Source organism: Anser anser (genome assembly GCF_964211835.1).
Source record: "Anser anser genome assembly, chromosome: 1".
Taxonomy (NCBI): Eukaryota; Metazoa; Chordata; class Aves; order Anseriformes; family Anatidae; genus Anser; species Anser anser.
In genome coordinates, this window is record NC_139720.1 from 108,330,933 (window position 1) to 108,348,042 (window position 17,110).

The window sequence follows — 17,110 nt, forward strand, 5'->3', positions numbered from 1 at the left end:
CTCGGTGGAATTTTTAGTTGTTATACAGTTTGTACTTTCTCTACAGATCAGTTGCTCAATTTTGCAATCATGTACATTTGTCCATAGGACTGTACATGTACAGACAAACCAAGTAGAACTTACTGTTCCCTCCATTGGCTGGACTATTATGATCCAGTATCTTTTCATAGATATGAAGCGGCCATGAATCCAATTGTAACTGTATAGAAATGTTATCAAACAGCTATGTAGAAGTCTACATAGCACCTAAATTAAATGCCTCAGTTATGTGCATCATCTGCAGAAATGAGCGTGCTATCATACACACATGTGCATGGTATCACACACAAATCATGATACCATGAAAAATATATATATATGTGTGTGTGTGTGTGTGTGTACATATTTTAGGCTTGTACCTTTGAATCCTTCCCCAGTCCAGTTCTTGGTTACACGTTTATCTGTGCAACACTCCTATTAGCCTATAAAGATTTTCCTTGAGTATAATTACCAGAGGATGGTCAGGTTTTCCAGGTACTTCCTGAATAGATTGGTGTCGTTGTAACAGCCTCTTTAAAGATTATCATCTCAGAAATGATGCAAAACTGTAAGATACAAATTAGACAAGTTTTTAACTAGAACTTTGCTATGGCAGTCTGACTGCTTTATAGAATGTGACAGTTCCAGAAAATAGTCTGTTAAATATAAAAGCAGATGTTCATCTGTAATTCAGTTACCCTGTGTTTCTAGATAGCAGCTGATAAAGTTACAGGATAAAATTCCTGATTTGATGTCAGGAATTTTTAAATATTTAAATGGAAAGAGGTTTTATTTTGAAAATATCAGATATATCTTGGATATCCTTTGATCTGCCTTTTTAGATTAAAAGTATATGCTAGTTGTTATTAATCAATAATAATATTGCCAATGCTTCTGTAGAAGCAAACAGAGCTTTCCATATCAAGTCCATATTATCAACAAAACTGTAATGACAATACTCACAATTATGTTTTCCTTACAGTTCATTGTCCAATAGACACAAAGGTTTTTCTTTGCTTTACGTGGGGAAAACTAGCATTTGTTCCTAAAACAGGGGAATTTTCATACAGAAACAATTTCTTCCACCTGCCTGAATAGAGCAAGCTAGGTTCTTATCACACAGGGGCTCTTTGCCCTGCTCTGACAGCTGGGATTGTCAGAATCTCAGAAGATAAAAACACACTTGTGCTATGTTTATGCTACTAGAAAGGCTCTTTATACTGCCAAAAAATTCAAGCATAACTGGGCATCAAGTCTTATATTTACTATACTAAGTTAGCCAAGTTTATGTCTATTCTCATGAAGAGGTCATCGTCTTCCTACTTAGTCATAAACAAAATGCTCTTTTGAGATGTTAATCCGTGATGTTTTTGGAGTAAGTAGCCATGGATACAGGGTACTTTGAAGACTTCAAGGAATTGGGAACACACTGTTAAATGTGTCTCAGTGGTGTTAATCATCAATAATTAATTCTACCTTTTATTTGCTTACTTTTGAAAGAAAAGATCTTGATAATTAGTTAAGTGCAATGTATGTGGTTAATATGATGATAAAGACTAAGGCTCTTCTAATAATTTTTAGGAAAGATGGATCAAAAGAGCCAATTGTGGAAATGAGAACGGAGGATGAAAGAATTACCAATCATGAAGATGGAAGCCCAGTAAATGAGCCAAACGAGACAACTCCCCTCACAGAACCAGAGTAAGTAGCCTGATTTTTCCCCAGAGTCTGACCCGGACTCCTCCTAGTTACAAGGCTGCCTTCAAGATGGGAGGGAGAGAGGTACACAACAACCTTGTATGGCAGCAGTGCAGTTCACCAGTGTGATTTTTTTACAGTAGTCACACAAAACCATGGTACCCCAAATGCAACAGCCAAGGTTATCACCAGATATTTCTCTCTTCTTTCTGTGACCCAGACTGCAACCACATCCTAGCGTTATCCAGCCCCAGGATGGCAACACCACTATAGTGGGAGTTCTCCAGCATACCTGGAGGTTAGCAAGTACCCAGGGAAATTTTCTGGCCCTCCCTGCTGCCCTGACCCCCGTGGTGCTCATTCTCTGCTCTGGATGAAGGCAGACCTGATGCCAGCACCCAGGAGGCACAGGCAGCCCTGCCCTGCCCTCACTGCCCCACAGCCCCCCTGCCCATGGCCCATCATCTCCAGGCTCCTCAGCAGCCCATGCCCGGCCCTGATGGGATGTGGGCCCACACATCACTGCTACCCCAGCTCTGCCCACAATGCTGAGGGGCTGGAGGGTGGGCATTGAAGGGCCTGTTCATCAAACGGTACAGAGCCCCAATCTTTGATGGAGTTACAGTGCACTTTTTAACAAGAGAGAATGTTCTTGTAGGACAGTCCCTTTCTCTTTAATCTTCTGAAAAATACTTAGAATTTGTATTGAGGGGTACTGCAGAGAACCCAGTTATCTAAGGAGTCATAGTAATGTAGCTATAAACATTGTACAAGCTCCAGTGGGTTTTGGATATGTTAGCAGCTTAGGCACTGGTGCCAAATTGTTTAATGTCTTCAAGACTAACTGTTGAACCAGATCTTGCAAATATATAACATGCATTTCCCAAGGGACACAATACCAGGAAAAATTAAGTTCGCTTCTTTCCATGTATCCCAGTCATTAGAATAGCTGTCAGGAGTGAAATACAGGAAAGTTAAGATCAAAAATGTTTTATTATCTTAATGGGGGGAAAATAATCAGTTACTGGTGGCAGAAAAAATAGCTAAATCATTGGGACAACTGATTAGGAGTTTGATGGGTATCATGTCCCTGGAAGAATAGGACTGCTGAAAGATATTAATAATGATGACTCTTTCTTTCTTGGCAATTTCTTCTCTGACAACTAATGGCAAAAGGCAGCAGTGCAAGGCACAGCTGGACAGAGGTCAGATGGGTTAGCTAAAGATTCAGGACAGTATCACTTACGAAACCAAAGACAAAACAAGAAAAGCATCATGCAGGCAGGACATCTGAAGGGACACTGGCTCTGGGGGGGCACTGCAAGACCTGTTTACACTAGTCATAACAGATGAGGCAGAGAAGAAATACAAGTTACAGGGGAGATGCCACTGAAGGAAAGGAGGATGCAATAGGGTAGAACTAAGTCTCTAGGTGAGAGTAACACACAAGCACATTGTGAACAACAGGTGCTATATCAGCCAGGTCATATCCCAGGGAGGGGCAAAGATGACCAGCAGGGATCTTGGAGCAAAGAGCTTAGCTTGTAGGAGGGAAGAGTTTGAAGGATTAATCAGGCAGTGTTTATACAACACAGGATTTATTTTGGCCAATTTGGTCAAAGGCATACAAGGTAAGGGTTCAATTTAAAAATTTAAATTACGTCAAGTTTGTACTCAGCAGAGAGAGACAGGCATGTCCTACGTATCTGAGAAAAAAATATTTCAGGATAAGAGATCTGTCTATGCTATACCTGTCTCTTGACCGCAGAGCCAGCCTAACTTTGTGCCTAACTTTCAGGAAGACTTTTTTTTTTTTTTTGGTACAATCAAGAAACATAAATCCAGGCACTATATTACTTTACAGAATGGTAGAATATCCCGAGTTAGAAGGAACCTACAAGGATCATTTGAAGTCCAACTCCTGGCTCCACACAGGTCTACCCAAAAATCAGACCTTGTGTCTGAAAGCGCTGTCCAAACACTCCTTAACTCCAGCAGGCTCACTGCTGTGACCACTGCCCTGCGGAGCCTGTCCCAGTGCCCGACGACCCTCTGGGTGCAGAACCTTTCCCTAACACCCAGCCTGACCCTCCCTTGTCCCAGCTCCATGCCGTTCCCTCGGGTCCTGTCGCTGTCCCCAGAGTGCTGTCCCACACAGTACTCAAGGTGAGGCCGCGCCAATGCAGAGCAGAGCAGGACAGTCACTTCCTGTGACCAACTAGCAATGCCGTGCTTGATGCACCCAAGGACACTTTGAATAATAACAAAATGATATTCAGATATTTAAATGCAATTTAAGCATTTTTGTGAAATAATTAACAAAAAGATTATTTTGTTTTACAATAGTGGAATATTTTTGTTACATTACTCAGCATATTACTCAGTAATCTTCATTTATTCTAACTCAGGTGATTCTGTTAAAGCCATGTTTGGAATTCATTTGTGACAGATTAGCAAAAAGCACTTTTACCTGACAGTAACAAGTTTTAACAATACTATCAGGAAATCAATTTAAGCCATGCATTTCTTATTATATTTCTGTAATATGATGAAAATGCCACATGCAACACAGTACTATAATTACATTCCTAGTCTGATATTATATTTCTAGTATTGATGGAGTTTTGCTTAGTATTAATGAATCTGGATGAATTTTAGTATCAAAATAGGTTGGAGTCATTTTCCTATAAAATAGTCATCTAACAGAGAAGTAAATATTCTAGTTAAAGTCTTGTGTGGGTATTGTCAGCAGAGTATTGTAGTTTTAGGCCACTTGCAGTTCTAGAAGAAGTAAATATTATTATTGATTGATAACAGACAGTGACTGATAAAAACGAAAGAACCTTTTAAGGTTTGCCAGTCTTTTTTTTTTTTTTTCCTCCAAAAAGCTTTTACTATAAAATGCTTTAAGATTTGAAAGAATTACTGTTTTCACAGCTGAAAAATAAAAAAAAATATATTTCAAATAGGCATAGATAAACAATAATTAGGTGTAATAAAACTGATGTAATTTAAACATTTAAACTTGATTTAGTTAATTAAAGCAGGAAATTATTGAATCAGATAATAGAGATTAAATATGAATTAGTATTTTAAACAAAGGGATAGGAAAATTTCAAAACAGCAAAAATATTGTCATAGTCAAAAGTGTTTAAAAAAAATAAGGTCAAATAATTCTGTATTGACTTTTTAATGAGGAAAGCCTAAAAACATTTTGTTTACCTCTAAGTCATTTTACTGCTCTTCTTGCTGGCATGTAAAGCAAGACTAACTTTATCATACTGTTTGCATAAACAGGGATTTCAGTAATATCTGGTATCCTTAGTAGGATTTTAGCAATATCTTCCTATTTCAAATACTTGTAAATTATTTGTGACATGCTCTTAATCTGCTTCTCCAAAAGTAATTTATTTAAATTTACATATGATATATTCTGTCAATTTCCAGTTATTACTTTGAGTAAATACTCCCTCCTTTCATAGAATCATAGAACGATTTGGTTGGAAGGGACCTTAAAGAAAGACCATCCAGTTCCACCCCCCAGCCATGGGCAGGAACACCTCCCATTAGATAAGATTGCCCAAAGCCCCATCCAACCTACCTGGCCTTGAACACTTCCAGGAATGGGGCAACCACAGCTTCTCTGATTAAATCTGTTCCAGTGCCTCGCCAACCTTATAGTAAATAATTTATTCCTTATATCTCTTGGTTTAAAGGCATTATTCCTTGTCCTAGCAGAAATTACTCTGCTTTTATATGGAACTTAATTAAATATGGTGATTTTTTTTAAACAGGTTGTTTTGCATTATAGGCCTTTAACACAGGTGTGTTTCATGAGCCATGCTTCCTCTGCCACAGTGTTTTATCCTTTTTTAAAAATAGATTTGTGTTGATTCTGCTGTTTCCATTCTTCCAGGTGTCGTGTTGTGGGCTGAAATCTGTTTCCTTTGGGTGTGCCATGTGCAACAAACAATTACTAAACAACTCCCTCTGTGTTCAAAGCCAGACAGCTGATATACATCCCACATATTTTACTATAATAGAACAAGTTAGTCTTCTCTTTGATTTTTCTTAGATACAGGTTATGCTTATTGTTTAACCTCTTCATAAATAGCAACTTACTAGTTCATTTCAGCCAGCCTAAATATAAGACTGGGAGTTTGGGTATTGCTTTGTTTTATTTATTGTTACCAAACACTGGTATTACAAGACATTCCTAAGGGATTCCTCAGACAGGTTTGGAATAGTATAGCACTCTTTGGGACATCAAAGCAATCACAGTGGAAGATTACCGAAACATTTTTCATAACAGTTGTTTTGAATGAAAAAAGGCATATGCATGCTATTCCCTAGTTAAAAAACAGAAAGCAAACCCAAACTGGAATCAGGATTAACAGCTACTATGCCTAGGAGATGTTATTACAGGAACATCTGCCTAAACCATGCATATTTTTCACAGATACATTTTTGACAGCTAACTACTGGTAGCAGGGAATCTATGATTTTCAAGAAGTTTTTGAATGAAATCAGTGTTTTGTCTTTCCTATAAAGTAAGGGTTGGGGGACTCTTTTGGCATTGGAATTTAGGATTTTAAAATAAAAAAGGAATCTTTAGACCATTTCTGAAATTAAAATACTAGCTGAAGGTCTTCATGCATTCAAACATGAACAGCTTTTATCGCAGGGATGAATGTAAGTAGACAGCTTCTTATTGTGCCATTTCATCGTGCCATTTCGCACAAACTGAGTCTTAAAAAAGTTATAACTTAGTAAAGCACGTAGCTTGTGTGATCTAGCGAAAATAAATTGTAGAAGTTTGTAAAGAATAACCTCCATTACCTCCTTGAGCTAGAAAACATTATTTCCTTTACCTGTGTCTTGGCATAGCCTCCAATGGTAGATGTCTTCTTTCATATGCAACTGCATTTACAGTTGGAAACAGACAAAAAATAATCTAGATTCAGCGAAAGATTTGACTTCGTGTGTTTAGCAGTATCTTAAGGAACACATACCTCAGTAATGTCTTGGGTCACATTCATAGAATTATAGAAGCTGGCTATTTCGCATTCTATTATTATCTATTTCTTTTGTCTTATTGAAGCAACTATTTTGGGCAGCAACAATGTGCTTATCATGTGCCATTTAGCTTTTTCTGTCTTTACAGAACTGGGAAGAATTAATATGAATTTCTTTGAGAGTAAGATCACTAATACTCAAAACAATTGTAAATTATTTTAATTATGTTTTTATAAACACTATGGGCTGTATTAACAATGTACATACTGTAGACTTAAATTCCAGATGATGTGTTGTGTTTTGTAACTACCACGATTTCTCCTTTCTTCTGATAGGAAGCTGCCACTAAAGGAAGAAAATGGAAAAGAAGCTTTAAATCCAGAAACCATAGAAATCAAAGTTGCTAATGACATCATCCAGTCAAAAGAAGATGATAGCAAAGCATAAAAAGATATACTGCAGCTGTCTGGATAATGCATTTGGATTGAAGCAACCCCATGACCAAAACTTTACAGCTGACCTTAATTTCTTGAGAAACTTAAGCTTTGAATAGTTAGTACATGTGTACATATGATGAAACAGTTTCTGTCTACAGTTCCTTTCTATTTTTTTTTGTTAATGGTTTTAGTATGTAGGTTTGCTGACACCAAGTCCCATGGTATAAATTTGAAAAATCTTCAGAATAAGAACTGTAATTTATTATATGAAAAAAGTATGTCTATTTAGAAGAATACTTTGCAAAGCACCCCTAACCACACATCAGGTCTCCGGATCTTACAGTGCAAGCTACATACATAAAGCGCCATATATTATTGTATTTGTTTCCATTTATAATAAAGCAAAAGTTTAGGTTGCCTTTAAAAAAAAAGAAGTCTCAGTACGACATTTAAGACCATGGCACTGGCAGACACTCAGTAGTCATTCAAGCTGTGCATATCACTTGAAACAAACAAACAACAACAAAAAAAAAAACCACAGACCATCTTCAACAGCACAGAGCCAGCTACACCTGAAGTTTCACCTGGGTTTTCTAGTATAATAAAAAAATGATAACCATGATGTACAGATTTAAACCAAAATGGCTGAATATTTTGTGGAAGTATATTGGTCTCACCCTAACTATGTGAGCGTGATTCTGAAAGGCCCCAGGATTTTCAGAATGTCCGGTTTTCTATATTAATGTTTGGAAGGTTGTGTGTAAACTGGAATGCAGGAAATATGCTAAAAGTAAACTCGTTTTTGGTAAGTTTTGGCTTCAAATGAAACCTTATAACACAAGTTCACATTAGTTTCCCCAATGTATTTATTATACAGTATTCAGTCTTTTTTTAGTTATAACCATTTAATCAAGGGATAAACTGTATTATACAGTAGTAGATATATTTTCACCACAAATCAGTATGTGAAATATTTAAAGTTGGGCTTATTAAAGAAGCACTTCTTACGTTATGATTTCATATCTTTTGTCATATCAAGAAACAAAAGAACAGATGGTAAGAAGGACTTTGGCTAAATGGTTAGTAACAGTTTTAAATTTTTAATGAATAGCATCTTGTATGAGGCCAAATATATTTTTTTTTCCTGTCAAGCAGTCTTTAAGATAATCTTTTTTTATTATTCGGGCTAATATGCACTACTTGAAAATTTGGCTAATTTATTTGATGAAAAATTCATTATTATTTATTATTATTGATTTAATGGTGTCACTAATTTGAGTAATACATTTTGTTTTCATTTCAGCACAGTGTATCCACACCTACCAAACTGTTCAAATTCTTGCTTTGGAAAGAGTAGATAAACCACACTAGAACTAGATTAGAAAATTCTACTTGTCGGGATCAAATTGTACAGTACTTTGTGGATTCTCCACATCTAAGTCATGAGGTTTAAGTGTAGCTTTACTCGGCAAATTATGTCTTCTCTATGCTATATCTAAATTTATGCTATATCTAAATTTATCTCGTATTTGCAGTACTTAAACTGCCTAATTTCACACAGAATGTTATCAACTCTTCGCTGATATTTTGTAGTTATGGCAAAGTGGTTGACTTCTGTGCAGCAAAGCCGAAAGTGAAAAGTAAAAGAATGTCCTTAAATTTGGGGAAAATGGCAGGTTAACCTTCTTGTTAACCCAATCATTAGTGCTTTTGAAAGAGTTAATGAGGACATAATTAATTTACATATCTTTCTTATTTTTCAATCCCAACTAATTTTATGTTTGTTTGTGTGGGTTTTTTTTCCAACTTTTCCTTGCTTTTGAAAAAAGATACAATGAACCAAGTAGTTGAGGACAGAGGCATAATGCTGGTGTGGCTAGGATAAGAGGCCAAGTTCCCACAAAAAAATAAAGTGGAAAGAATGGGTAAGAGCAATGTAGGACAAAAGTCATGAAAGAGAACAATTTTAAACTGCTGCAGAGAGGTCTCTTTCAATGCTAAGGCACTGCTTCTGGATGAAAGAAAGATGAAGATACTCCCTTATTGCTCTCAATGGTCTCTCATTGTTGCTCCCATGAACTGTGCAGGCAGTATTACCAAGTAGCTGCTTGCCTGTTAAATTTCTGTCCTGTTTATTTCTGAGTAAGTACGCAATGAGCAGGACTGTCCCCTAATCAATAATTAAGAAAAATGGTTGTCTCGTTTATGTATGTGAATATATATTCTTTCTACAAAGTATGTATATGCAACTGGGCTTTATCCCTCTATTGACATGCAAGGAAGAGACCTGGAATATTCAAGCAGGTGAATGCAGATGGTGTGGCTTGAACATCTGCAACCCACATCATCTCATGCAGTATTTTTACCAGGGTGAGGATGAATGTAGGAGACCTCCTTTCCTCTTCTACCTGTCAGAACAAAGTTAGGTGGTGCTGTGCATACTCACATAAGTCAAGGTTCACTAGACAAACAGTGCTTTTTCTGAAGCCAGCACGTTCGTTTGCACAAATTTCCTATACAATGTGGGCAGGGCTAATCCTTTCTAGGCTCAACTGTAGTTGCATTTACAATTTTAGTACTTTTTCTTCAGACTTATACAAAAGACTTTCAGGGCCTAACAACTGTAGGTTGGTCGTTGGTGGTGGTGTTTTTTTGCTGTTGTTTTTTTTTGTTGTTGTTGTTGTTGGGGGGGAGGTTTGTTTTTTTTTTATTCTTATTATTTTTAAATATATGGCTTCTAATTATAATGTTAAGGGGTTAGAAGATTTTAAAAGTCTCTTCAGCGCATTTAGTATTAATATTCCTGTCCTACTCTTCACAAGTTAAATATACAGCAAAATTATTCCAATAAGGGAAGCAGAACCCATTATATTGGATTACAATATATTTATTTTCTTCTTGCTGTAAAGTCTCTTGCCAATTAGGCTGAGAATTAAACAGTTCAAAATTATTGGCATACTGCTCCAAGAATGCCTTTACATCTGTGGACTAATATGTTATCTCTTGTGCTTTGACTATGATGAAAAGAAAGATGGCTTTTTATGAAGAAAGCCAAACTATAACTACGACAGGATGCTCAAATACACTGATATTTGCAAGTATTTCCAAATGAGGGACAGTGCATAGTAATTTGTAAGATATGTGTAGAACTGGAGTAACATCATTTCTTTATTTTTTTCCTATTCTAGACTAAAAAGAAAATAATAAAAAACAGGTATCTGTATAAATGTCACTTTTACTGTCTAAAAGTAATTTTAAGTGTTAGTATGAAACGTCAGAAGAGTTGACAGAATATAATTACTTTTAAAAGTAATCTGAATGGTTATACTAACATACTCCAGCAAGGAGCATGGGAGGGAGCTATTGAAACTATGGACAAAATGGAATGTGGCAGTGACAATCTCTTCAACAAAAAATAAGGAGTAAAATTAAGCAAAATGACTTAAAGCTGATTAGTAGTAGTAGTAGTAGTAAAAATACATTCTGATTTACCACAATAGTAACAAAACAATCAAATAATTAATGTTTTACAATTTAGTATACAGATGTACTATGGAGAGTTCTTCTTGTTTTTTGTTTTGGTTTTCTTTTGGTTTGTTTTTTTTTATTTATTTTTATTTTTTTACTTATATGTTTTTTGTTTCCTTTTTTTGGTTGCTTTTGTTGTTTTGTTTTTTTTTTTTGGTTGTTTTGTGGTTGCAGAAATATTTACAATTCTGGTGATGCTAATGCCTAATGTGACAAAGTTTAATTTATTTAGGACTCAATCTTGCAAGAAATTTTGTGTGGCTGAACCCACTAATCATATGCAACCCTACTGGCACCAGTGGGGTCAATGTGAGCAGGAGGATGTGTGTCCTTTCATAGAAAAGCTTGCAGGATTGGGTTGACTTTCTCTCTCTTCATAGATATATACAACGTATTTACACAGTGACAGTCATATACAAAGGCTGTTTGACAGCAGTCCGTGTTATAGTAAATTCCACCTGCTGTCTTCAGCCTCTGCATTGATGTTCATTCAAAAAAGTGGCTTTCTTTTTATGATGGTAATTATTTATTTAAGTGCCAAACATTAAACTGTAGTATAATAATCATGCAATTTTTTCTGTTTCCTAGACCAGATAATGGAAATGTATTTGTGCCTTTTGATAGCATGCCACTCTGCTTTATTAAAGAAAAAAATCTTCAATAATTTGCCTACAAAGCCTGTTTAAAGTATTTGAAAGCTTTACCATGACATATTTTTCTGCTCAGATATGCTCAAATACTCATCTAAAGTAAACTGGAGATAATATTCGCAGTTCACGTAAATATTTTAAACACAAAATTTACAAAATACTATTGAGATCACAATTCTAGTGAGGGTTATAGTGGGTGTGTTACTGCTGAAAAGATTCAAGTAGATGGAGCACATGGAGAGTATGTAGGGGTGTTTTGACCAATTTATCAAGTTGAAGAGTCAGATAGAAAGTCTCCTTAGTTCTATTTAGGCACTTAGACCTAAAACATAAACATTTTTGCTCAAATCTGAAAGATGATGAGGAATATCTTCCCACCATTTTACCTCTGGAGTAAAACTGCAGTGAATATTTGTTTTGCAGCCATTTATGGCCTCACCATCTCTGTGTAAGCTGTCATAGGAAGTAATAATACCTTCACAGAGTAATGTTGTGTCTGCTGGGTGATATTCACTCCTGATTAAAGAGCCTCCAACAAAACTTTTACTGAAAATGTCAAGACCCTAGTTAGTCCAGTTAGTCTATGGAGGGGTGCAGAGAATGTTACAAGGGCCCCAGAGGAGCCTAGGTCTCACTGGGGTTTAGGACAAAAACTGACTTCAGCGGGGCCTGAATTTCATCCCCTCATCTCAGTGGGGCTCCACATGTCCTCATCCCATCGCATCACCTTTGTGAGCAGACACCTTGGTGTGAGTGGAACTTAAATGTCCTGTCAGACTCCTGCTAACATTTAGTGCAGGGAAGGCGTGTCTATTTTCGAGTTTTTGAGGAGTTTGCAGTGATCAGAAAGCATGGATAAAGATACCTGATCACGGTTTTATCCCATACATTAGTGTGTGCCCAGAATTAAGTAAAACATCTCTCTAAATAATTCACTGTGGTTGCAATACTTTAGGTAAAGATGGAAACATTCTAGGAAGTATTGTCTCTTCTTAAATCACTTTGTTTAACTTCAGATACTTGTGCTGATCAATGCAAAGCTACCATAGTTAAATGAATCTTTTTTTTTTTTTAAAAAAAAGGTTCTATCCCCTTTTTCAGATTTTTTCATATCATTTCCTGGAGTACCCAATCCACTTGACAGCAGCGCTGTAGTGGTGGGGGAAACCACTCACTAAACTTTAAGTGATCTTCAGTATTTCCACTGCACATATAAATGTGTTCTTAAACCATTTCATTTGAACCTGAGCCAGAAAGAAACCTTTCTACTACAGATTTGACTTTGGACCAGGTTCTGAGAAATCACAGTTTACTTGTCTCTCTCTCCTCTTAACAGGCATTGTGAACCTCATGATGTTTGACTTTCAAACTTGAATATTGGCCATTTTTAGCCCAGAGAAATTAAATAGATATTTATTGCCAAATTTGTATTGGCAGCTTTATGTCACAGGTGAGATTGGAAGCGGGCAAGATGACCAGCTGCAGTGCTGACAGAATTAAGGAAAGCCACCAAAGAGAGAACAGGTACAAAAGAGTGAGATGTGAGAGAGCTCAAAAACTGGGAGATCCTATAGTTAGTAGTGGGGAAAGGAAAGTGGGGAGTTACTAAGAGAGGCTGCTGCAGACTGTGAGAATGGGTGATGTCAGTCCTACTGTATCCTTCAGGTCTGCTGTGTAAGTAGGCTGCATTTTTAAATCTAAAATGTAGGGTTGGGGAAAGAGGAAAGAAGCCCTTGGGGTCTCTACAGGTTGGTGACAGACATATAAAGTAATCAGATTCCCCACAAAGATAAATTTCATTGCTCATGGTGTAGAGTTCACACTAAGAATTTTGAGCTCCTTGACAAGATTTAAAAAATTAATAAAAAATAGCTTTCCTGCTACAATGAGCACTCAGTATGTATTTGTATGCTGTGTACAGTATAAGCTAAAGCATACCATATATTGTTTTTGTTTTTCCACATGTTGTTAACAGCCCACTTGTGATATATACCACCTGAATTATATATTGATAAGTTAGCTACCACTGGAGCTAGTTTGTTTATTGTTTCAAAATCTTATGTCCCTATGAAATGCTGTGTATATATATATATCTCTATACTGTAAAAAGAAGTAATATTGCAGATGATGGTTTTGTATTTATGAAAGACATTGAAAGTATGGCTTAAAATATATCAATTATTTGTCACTCTTCACCATTTGTATATTAATAGTAAAGATACTTTTACTTTAATGAAGTGTTGTAGTTTACATTTATTTTTGTTAAGTGTCTTTCTGTCAAGGATGTCTGATTCATTAGGAGAATTATTGCCAAAAAGCATTTATTTCCCCCCATTATAGAAGTGCTGAATAATACTCAAGCAGGTCTGCAATTTATTATTCTCTTTTCTGTCATAATACATCATTTTATTAAAAACTATTATTGTAACATCCTGAGTCTCCAGCAGTGCTTGAGGCTCAGATAATCCTTTTTCCAAAGAATAAGAGTGCAACATTTTAAAGGTATTTAGCATATCCTAGAAAAAGATGTTGTCAGCAGAAGCTAACTTGTTTTGCCAAACTTTGAGCCTTCCAAAAGGTTTGTAACTGTGTTAGCAGTGCCAGGTCATAACAGGCTGGGCATAGTCTGCTATGAAGTGGGCTTTTACTTCATTGTTGGTTTGTATCCCACAGAGATGGAGGATGAGTGAAGCACGCTCCAGACAGTATAGTTTAGCCGCTTTTCTGAACTGGCAGAGCAGCAGCCATGCCCTCTCTTTTGTTAGCACTGAAATTCTAAATTCCCAAAGAAACTTGCTAGATTGTGTATTAGTGCCTAAGTTTCAGCTTTCTGAATGCGACCTAAGTTCTAACTAACTATATGAGCCAAAGGACTGAGGGGGCTGTATATAGGATGAAAAGTTTCTCACAACAGTGTCTTTACAGCTGTACCTTCTTTCCACAGATCCTTAAGCTCTGGTATCACCATATGTCTTAGCCATGTGCTTCCCTAAGTGTGAGTGACAACATCAACAACTGGCAAAATGGTCTCCATGTTGTTTTGAAAAACTCAGCTTGAGAGAATTGATTTTAGTTAACATCAGTGTGCCACTGAAAGGTTTTTTTTGTTTAGGTATGTGCCTTGCTCAGAAAAAGTCAAATTTCATCGAATGATGCATCAGTTAAATTCAGGCATCTCAATAGTTATCTGCTCAGTGCACTGATGGCAAGATAGGTCCCCCTTTAATTTACAGTTGAATGGTAAATACAACTATTGTGAATGACTAATTATACAAAGATAATGTCTGACAACTTCAGAAACAGAATCAACTTTTTTAAAATTCAGCCTTGATGCTATACATCCTGCACTGGTGTATTTCAGACTTGTTACTCAGAATACAAGAAAAAATATTTAAAAGTGTATTCAGATACCTTGATAAAGACAACTTACTTACCTGTGTCATTGCTAATAATCTAGACACAGATAACACTGCACCAAAGAAACTAACAAAATGGAAAAAATGTCATGCTTTGTATTCTTGGCTAAGCAAAAGATAGCTAATTTTCTAATTTGGGCCCTGGCAGAGCATGATAAACTATATTTGTAAGCTTATTGCTATGTGGAAAATGCCTATGCTTGAGGATGTGGTTTAAACTTCCTTAGTCATTTATTAAACATTACTTAAAAAAAAAAAAAAAAGTGTAAAATTTAAATTTCAGCAATTAATTTCTTTCACAATCAGTACCAATATAAAATATTGTCAACAGTGTTGCTGGAAAAGCAGAATGAAATACATACAGCAGCAGATTGATCAGATCAGGCAGTGAATTTCTAAAATCCATTCATGTACTCTAATGAGAAGATGAACAGAAAATTTTGAATTAAAAACAAAAGTTGTTTTTTTTTTTTCTATTAAGCAAAGTCCATCTCTTAGTCCAACTAGTGATGGACAAATTATATCTCATTATTTTCAAATGGAAAAAAAGCAGTTTCATTGTCCTAGTTCAGGACATAATAAACAAATTTTACTTTGGCACAATTTTATCATGGGGGGATGAAATTAATCATTTACTTATATCTGAAGGGCTAAATCATCTTTAACCACTCAAAACAGGAAGATGCTATGGACTTCTGAGACAGTTTCCAAAACAAGTTTAAAAAACAAAACAAAACAACCTTTTGAAACAATTGCTTTCAAATAGATTTGAGAACTACTGATATCTTTAAAAATAATACATATATATATATGTGAAATGTAATGACTTTTTGCACATAGTGTACTGCAAGTTTAATTAAAATGTTACTTGCAATGCAATTTAAGCTATTAAGTAGGGCAGAATGAAACTGATGATGTATATTATGTGGTTTCCTATGCAAAGCTTTTCATTTTAGAGGAGCTTTGTAATGAAGCCATTCCCTAGTGGGATGCAAGTGTTAATTGTTACACTGGAGCAACGCTTATGACTTCTTGGTATTCATGACGTGCCCTGCTGCAGTGTTTTGTTCTGTCCTTGTGTGTATAAAGTATATATTTAGTGGAAAGTAGTCTCTTGAAAATTAAAGATATTCAGTCTGTAAAATATGATTTTGTGTCTGTGAGTGAAGAAAAACAAATAAACGCCACTTGCATAACCTGGTGGCATAATATACAGTTGTAATATCACTGCCATGTATACTGTCAACTATATTCTTCAATAAGGTAACATAAACCCCTTAAGCTGAAACACACTATGACCATCTGAAGGATCTCTGTTGTTGGCTTGTGCTGAAGGATGGGGACCTAAAAATGCTGCAACTGTAACGAAGTGTTTGATTATTTCCTGTGAGCTTGATTGCCATGTCAGTCTGGAACTGATGTGGATCCCACTCGGTATCGCCTGGATAAGGGCACGTCAGGGAAGCAGTAATGAAGAGACATAAGAGTCATTGAAAGCAATCCATCATTTACTGATGAATTTACTGCTAACACCACTAATGGAAAAAGAATTTAAAAGTTAGTATTGGATTTTTCTGATACTGAAAGATAACCACTGTGAAGGTGCTATAAGGGCTGGCAGATCCCTGGGACTGGGCCACCAGGGTCTGCAGGCAGGTCCTGTCCCACAGCCCAGCCTGCAGCGGGGCACCCAGGGGCACCTCCCTGGGGCAGTGACCAGCTTGAAATTGGGCAGGCCCAGGGCAGGGCTGTGGGGAGCTGGAGCATGGCCCTGCTGTGGCCCCAGCAGGGTAAGGGCTGGTGGCCCCAGGGCTGCTGTAGGGGCTGGGCCTGGGCCTGGGCCAGGGCAGGTGGAGGAGCCCTGGAGGTGGTCAGGGATGGCTGCATCATCAGGGCTTGGGAAGTCAAGAGGAAATTCACAGGCAACTAGGAAGTTAATGTACCCTCGGGGTTAAAGGCTTAGAAGGAAAACAAAATATTTTGGAGATGAGAATTGTGTAACTGTCAATTGCCAACATTTTAAAGTAGTATGATGTTGCTCATTCATAATTAGGTTAATCTTTATTTCTTGGTTGAAAAAAGTATAGTACTCCAAGTAGATTAATCTGTTTTACCAGATGAATGTTGTTATATTTTGTATTAGGTCCTTGAGAGATAAGCCCCGTGTAGCTCAGAATTGTCTTAAGTGGAAGAGCAGAAAGCTGCCAGGAAGGCAGGCAAAGCCCGGGACTGGTGTCCAGAAGGTGCCATTTGCACTCCGGGTACTGGCTGCTTGGGCTGAGCAAATCAGTTGCCAAGAGAGAGTAATGTTTTTTTTCCTCTCCTTGTCTGTTTGGTGCTGAAGATT

General features: G+C 36.7%; 1 protein-coding gene across 10 annotated transcripts in view; it reads left to right on the top strand.

Annotated features, from left to right (window-relative positions):
- The window catches only part of NCAM2 (neural cell adhesion molecule 2), a 294,421-nt gene extending 280,839 nt beyond the window's left edge, over window positions 1-13,582 (top strand). For 9 of the 10 annotated variants that reach the window (XM_083820852.1, XM_083820853.1, XM_083820847.1 and 6 more), the window contains exons 17-18: window positions 1,600-1,719; window positions 7,068-13,582. In XM_083820852.1, the coding sequence (XP_083676978.1) occupies window positions 1,600-1,719; window positions 7,068-7,179 (232 nt within the window). In that variant the 3' untranslated portion in view covers window positions 7,180-13,582. The remainder of the gene's footprint in view (window positions 1-1,599; window positions 1,720-7,067) is intronic. The other variant, XM_083820854.1, reaches the window with a different exon arrangement.
- Window positions 13,583-17,110: the final 3,528 nt, after the last annotated feature.